General features: G+C 40.9%; 1 protein-coding gene across 1 annotated transcript in view; it reads left to right on the top strand.

Annotated features, from left to right (window-relative positions):
- Positions 1–2,650: 2,650 nt before the first annotated feature.
- Positions 2,651–7,179, top strand: part of LOC140153784 (L-asparaginase-like) — a 53,230-nt gene continuing 48,701 nt past the window's right edge. The window contains 1 exon segment of the mRNA XM_072176638.1: positions 2,651–3,272. Within this exon segment, the coding sequence (XP_072032739.1) occupies positions 2,843–3,272 (430 nt within the window). The 5' untranslated portion in view covers positions 2,651–2,842.

Below are 7,179 nucleotides of genomic sequence, written 5' to 3'. Positions count from 1 at the left end.
CTGACTCACTCGATTGCCCCCTATCACAAACAATACTGGATCCATCCAAAGTGGAACATCGGAAACAGACCCCATTCAGAACTATGCAATAGAAATAATATCCGGCCATAGTATACTGATATACCAAGGAGTAAATGTATTTTTATCATTGACTTTGTAGTTGTAATTGTAGTTGTCATCACATTTTATAATTAAGAAATAAAGGGTATAATTGCTTTATCCTTTACACCCAAATAATGTGTCCGAGGCAGTAAAACGTAAATAATGGGTGAGGCGCAGCCGAACCCATTATTTAAACGTTTTACTGCCGAGGACAGTGCACATTATTTGCGTGTAAAGGATAATGCTGCACCCTTTATTTCTATTCTATTACCAGAAAATAGTGCAATTTAAAGAGAAAATATCATTTTTTGGTACAAATATTTTAAGTTGTTTACTTCAAGGTGGCAGCGCGTATCGCGGAAATATTGCACGCGTAACCAAGCGTGATGCTGTGCGTAGAATGTGTTACGGCGCTCGACCCATTATTGCAGAATAATGGGCTCTCACGTGACGCGTTTCAACCAATCACAGTGCGCGATTTTGAATAATGGGTCGTGGAGGTAATAGAATCAATTATAATTGTAGGTGGATTATAGTTGCATTTATAGTTGCAGATTTTTTTAGAATTATAGCTGGATTGAGAGCAACTGATGTTTTAAAAATGTATTTTGTGGCATTTAGAATAGCCTATTTTAATTGTCGTCTGCAATCGCTATCGCCGTGATAAGTATAAATGCAAAAGCGACGGGCGACGCATCGCAAAATTCGGCGATTGCAAATCGCTTTTTCAAAAGCGATTAATCGCATCGCTCGGCGATCGAGTATAATAAATAATAATAAATTTCGGATTTATATAGCGCCTTTTTCCAGGTAGATCTTGAAGGATTCAAAGCGCTGTAATTTCGCTGCCATGGTGAATCATCACAATCAGATCGCATCATCTAGGCCAGTTGCAGCCGAACCTCAGGCGCAGACCTATCCGCACTTAGATTGTAACATCCACCAATTATCTGTGCAGCTCCCCAAATTCCATTGGGTGAAGGAAGTTTTGATAACCAAACAACTAATCACCGATTTTTTGAAAGCAGGAGGAAACCGGAGATCCCGGAGAAAACCTGCGAGAGCGAGCATGGAATCGGGATAAACCAAGTGCACATGAGTCCTTGGGCCGCGCCGGGGCTTGAACCCGGGACCTCAGTGGTGCAAAGCGAGGGAACTACCGCTGCGCTAACTCGCCCTCCCATAGTATAAATTCAGCTTTAATGTTTTCACTGTGGGAGACTATTAGCATGAGAATTAAGGTGGTATTGGAGGCATTATAAAAGTGCTCTAAACATGTTTTAAACAGATTAATTGAGTAGAGCAAAGCATACCTATTATTATGCCTTTTGTTTGAAGCAGATCGGACATACGGTTTTCCAAATATATCAATTGATATTTTCTTTATATCTTATTGTTTTTATCAATAATCAGTATAGTTAATGAGCTAAAATGACTGGAGAAGCTCATTAACATATAATTTTTGCCAATGTTTTGCTAAAAATCCATGCATAAATGTTTAGGGTACTTTTATTTTGCATACTTTTGCCCTGAAACTTGGTCAAAGTGTTCCTAATGTGTTCTAATGTATTATATAATGAAGCCGCCCCCTAATTTGCATATTTGCATAATTAATTAGCATTTATGCAAATTAGCTCATTAATTATGCAAATATGCAAATTAGAGGGCGGCTTCACTATATAATACATTAGAACATATTAGAAACACTTTGACCAAGTTTCAGGGCAAAAGTATGCAAAATAAAAGTACCCTGAACATTTATGCATTGATTTTTAGCAAAATATTGGCAAAAATTACATATTAATGAGCATTTGCAGTCCTTTTAGCTCATTAACTTTATTGATTATTGACAAAAACAATAGGATACAAAGAACATATAAATTGATGTATTATGGAAACCGTATGTCCCATTTGCTCCAAACAAAAGGCATATTGATCAGTGTACTTTACCCTACTCAATTAATCTGTTTAAAACATGCTCAAAGCATTTCCTAATTTCTAGAAAATGCATCCAATACCACCTTAATAGCTGTGATTTGATATAAAGCTCTGGTCACCTTGAAATTCACAGACTTTCACTGGAACTTTTTGAATCTGCTGGAATATATCTTGCTATGAGAACATTGTTATTGTTGTGAGTCATTTTTCTTTTGCTTTTTAGATAGGCCCTAGGTGCCCAAAATATCTGTGCCAAAAATCTTGCCCCCCTTTCGACCTGCCAAAAATCGCTTGACCCCCTTTCGACCTGCCAAAAACGCTTGCCCCCCTTCCCTTTTGGCCTTCCAAAAATCTTTGCCCCCGCCCCCCTATAATTCACCAGACCGGGGTACACATAATTATGCACCACCCCTTTATACAGACATTCAACTTCACCCCTGACGTGACAAGTCCTACTGATATAAGCATTAGGAATAGACAAATCTATGTTAGGAAAATAAGCTTTGTAACAGACAATAACAATAGGCGTGGGCGTCACTGTTACAACGTGCCCCGTGTTACAATTGTCCCCGATCTCCCCTACCCACAGTTGGCAATGGGCCAAAGCAGCGGAAAAAACCACGCAGGTGCACTGGATCTGTGACTGGATGTCAACAAACTACGCGACTGGCAAGTGCATGAGTGGTGTGATTCTTGCGGAATGTGCATGCGAAGGAAGCGAGTATCAACTTTCACGAGAAAGAAATACTGACCATTTTGGTTTTAAAATCAACCAATAAGTGTAGTATTTACACTTAACAAAATGGAGAATCCTCCAGTTCAGTCTCAGCCGAATAACAACGTGCCTGAAGAACCTCGTAAACATGAAAAACTAACGTCAAAAGTGTCGTTTGATTGTGGGCCCTCATCTCCGACTTCCATTTCTTCTCCGTCATGGCCGTCGTCTCCGCCAAATTCAGCAACCTCACCGATAGTTGGGAAAGACCGCAGCATGTATGTATATGATTCTGACTTTATTATGGACACTGCGTCAAAAGTAAAGGCTGATCTTAGAGCAAAACATGGATCATCTACGAGTTTAGACAGTGCTATGGGAGCTCTGTCTCTCATGTCAAGCCATGCTAGTCTGGGAAGTCTTACAAGTTTAGGAGACAAGAGAACAAGAACACTTGAATCAAAGGTGTTGATCATTTATTGTGGAGGAACAATTGGCATGAAGATAAGGCATGGAGGTTAGTATCCGAGAAAAAAAGATAGAGAAGCGACACTCCGTACAATTAACGTGCAGACGGCCTATACCGATGTGAGGACAGAAAATGTGACTCTCGTGCTAGTCTCGGCGCGGGCCAGACTGTATCGGTATGAACAACCACATAATTAACTGGTTGTGTAGAAGACTAGCACGAGAGTCACATTTTTCTGTCCTCCGGAGTGTCGCGGTCCTGTTAGTATTTACCCGGGGCAAATCCTCGGTTATTTATAATTACCACTGTACTCACTCAAAATACAAAGAATTACATGCATTGTGCAAAATATCTTTCGCACTGCCCCCCGCGATTTGGCACAGTTTTATGGCGTGATGGTGAAAACGTGAAGTTGGGTTCTGTAATTGAATCACGTCATAAAAAAAAAAAAAGGAATCTTTTATTTCAAACTCTAATGGTGACCCGCAGGTCAAATTGCTTGAATTGTACACATTAAACACAACTAAACAGACACAATGCAATTTGCAGGCAGCAGCTTAATCAGCGCCGCGCCAATATTGCAACATTGAAACAAACAACTATATAAACATCCAATCCAACCCAACCCCATCCCCCAGTAGGCAATGAGGATAAAGTGCCTTGCCCAAGGACACAACACGTTGGCACGAGCGGCAGGGACGGATTTAAGCAGTGGCCCGGTGGCCCGGGGCCAGTTGATTTTGCCTCGGGCCAGTAAACTTCCAACAATGTTGGCCCGGCGGGCCACTAGATTTTTGATCCTGATAGGCCCTATAACTCATATGAGGCATGATGATATAATCAGTGATGGACACAATTGGACACAATTTCTGCTCCACTTTTCACCTGTGTGTAATTTATATTTTTATTTAATGATTTTTTGTCTATTTATTCTTATCCTTGCGTTGCAAGCAAGTTGGAAATATACGGCCGCTTTTTACGGCGATGTAGGCCTACATACTAAGCTCTTTCATGCTCTATCTGATGATGATAGCGATATCGCAAATACCGCATACTTGAACCTTTTCTTTTGTGAACTTTTGGAACTATATATTGATTAAGGAAGGACTACTGACTGAACTGGTGTTAGTGACTAGTCTCTCTATATTGAGTACGGTCAGTACAAAACAATTAAAAAATGTTCAGGTTTGCTTGAATTAAAGTGGCACCATAGATCCTGGAAAAAGATTTTTAGGGTCCATGGTGGCACAGAATGAAATAATGTTAACACACAAGTAACATGGGTAGATAACGTGTGTCAAGTTTGGTAATTGGTAGTCTCTAACTTTAAAAGTCGCATTGGAACGTGCAGGCCCATAACCAGGATTTTTTTTAAGTGGACTTTTGTTCAAAATTTGGACCTTTTTTGACCGGCAAGGACTGAAAACCTCTATTTTTCGCTTGCTATGCTCGTGAATGGGACTTTTTGGGTCAAAATAGGGGACTTTTTTTTTGGCATTTTGCAAGGGGGTGTTCACCACCTGCCCCCTGGTCAGTGTCCGAAATAAGGAAAATATGGAGGTTGTCCCGAGGATAACTAAATCATGAATTCTGCTTGTCCTCAAAATATTTTGGTTGTCCCCAAAATATAAATGTCATGTTTTTGAGTACAAAGAATTCAAATAGTGGTTGTCCAGGGGATAAGTACATAGCTCAATATGGTTGTCCCCAGTGATTTTTGGACAAGAGGACAAGAGGATAAGCACTTATTTCGAACACTGCCCCTGGTTACGGGCATGGGAACACGCTTCTTTATTTGCACTTTTTGCAGTAGAACATATTGAAAAAGTTGGGCCAGTAAATTTATTACAGGGCCAGTAGATTTGCTGTTTCACTGGCCCGGAGGGCCAGTAGAAAACTGAAACCTAAGTCTGTCCCTGACGAGCGGGGCTCGAACTCGCAACCTATGGATTATGAGTCGGGCGCCTTATCCACTCGGCCACACATGCTCCCTTTTTAAAACATGAGCCCTGAACAAAATATGATGCGCGTGCATACTACATGTATCACCAGGCAAAAAACAATGAAAATTGTGATGATGCATGCACATACTGCCACTCGCCAGGCATTGACATCAGAAGTCAATTAGGGGTTCATTCATATATTTTCATGACTAAACGGTTGTTGATGCCCGAGGGGCCGCTTGCGGCCCGAGGGCATAAACAACCGTTTAGTCATGAAAATATATGAATGAACCAGGGTTCAATTTAGAAAATAAAATTTACATGCACAACTCTGATTTTTTCCTCAAAATGGGCTGAATAACACAAAATTTTGCATGCACAGGCAAAATTCTACATGCACAGAGCTAAAGTTGCATGCATTTGTGCATGTAAAACCCCTCTAAATCGAACACTGGAATGAACCCCGTTCATACATACCAGAACATTTTGTGATTCTTATTTCATCAAAATATTAACAAAAAAACCAAGAAACATCATTAAAAACCATGAATTTCGTTCGTTCTCCCTACCACTGCACCGGGCCACTGCAATCGCACATCCGGGCCACCGGGCATAAACGCTGTTTATGCCCGGCTCTCGACCAATCACGCGCGCCGTTATATAGCGTGTATGTATGAACTCATAATACGGTTTACTTTCATGTGAGTGATGTCACTGATGTGACCAGTGTCCGATTTACAAATTTTTTCCTTCCTGCACTGGTGCATGTAGCCCAAGATTTCTACATGCACAGCAAAAAGTGTGCATGCACCAACATTAAAGCAAACATAAAATCACATTGAATCACGATCATTGTCAGTTAAGCTTGTAATAATATTCGCGGCTCCACTGTCATTGTCATTTTTATGCCGATCACTCGCCGATTTCTTAGCCAAAACACTGGGTGCTGGCTTCATCTGTTCTAGAACTAGTCGCCGACGAGGTGCACGATTTTCAGAATGATGCAAGTGTTTTTTGAGCTATTTCCTTTTTTGCTGGACATTATTATGAATATTTTCCGTACGTAGACAAATATTTCCCAAGATTTAAATTCCGGTTCTTTTTTTTTCAATGAAATGAAAATGACAGCTTCTACATGTGCGAGGGTATCGGGAATTGGTGGATGACGTCACATTACGCTAGCCCCTCTAAGCTAGGGAAGTCATAGTCTTGGACCAGACTGTATGTGGCTATCTCGAATGTTCGTTAGGATCGACAAGTATCAGACCGATGCAAACTGGCTGTGTAGAAGACTAGGGAAGTCAATGAAAAAAAGTGACAGTTCTCACGTGATAGGGGTATCGGGAATTGTCAATTCGCGATTTGGCGCCAGCCCTTCTAATGAAGTCAGGATGTTGCGCTAAAAATAGATTGGGTTTTTCCAAATCGGACTGACTGCTTGTTTACTTTTGTATATTGCCTTGTCATATCGCTAGCGCTAAAATCGTACATGCACACGTGCAGGCAGGTAGTGAAAAGCTGCATGCACAGAGGGAATGTTACATGCACTAGTGCAGGTATGCAGGTGGTAAATCGAACACTGGATGTGACAGAACTAATACATGTAGGCCTACCATCACTTGACAACTCAAATACAAAGAATATCAGTTGATAAAATAATGTTATGTATGCAATCTACTTCAAACACAATCAGTCTCGCAATGCATGAATGCGCAGAAAGTCATTGAGCCACGCCAAGCAAGTGCCAAAAATTATGGTACCTCAAGTGGCCTAGTGCCATGGTCAGCTTAATATGACCTGTACTACTTTTTCAGGGACTGTCTTTTGGAATTTGTAGGAGAGCATTAAATACATGTAGCTCTTCTGGAGCCTTCAAGGAGAGCTGTTTAGAGCATTTACAATGTCAGGAGAGAATGGTCAACTAAGGAGAGCTAAAGATTACTCTCCTATATCAGATTTAAGGAGAGCAGTAGAGAGCGACAAATTGCTCTCGCTCTCCTCGAAAGGCAGTC

This window comes from Amphiura filiformis, chromosome 5 (assembly GCF_039555335.1).
Source record: "Amphiura filiformis chromosome 5, Afil_fr2py, whole genome shotgun sequence".
Classification (NCBI taxonomy): domain Eukaryota; kingdom Metazoa; phylum Echinodermata; class Ophiuroidea; order Amphilepidida; family Amphiuridae; genus Amphiura; species Amphiura filiformis.
Note: the sequence above shows the minus strand (reverse complement) of the source record. Positions and strands in the feature narration are given on the sequence as shown.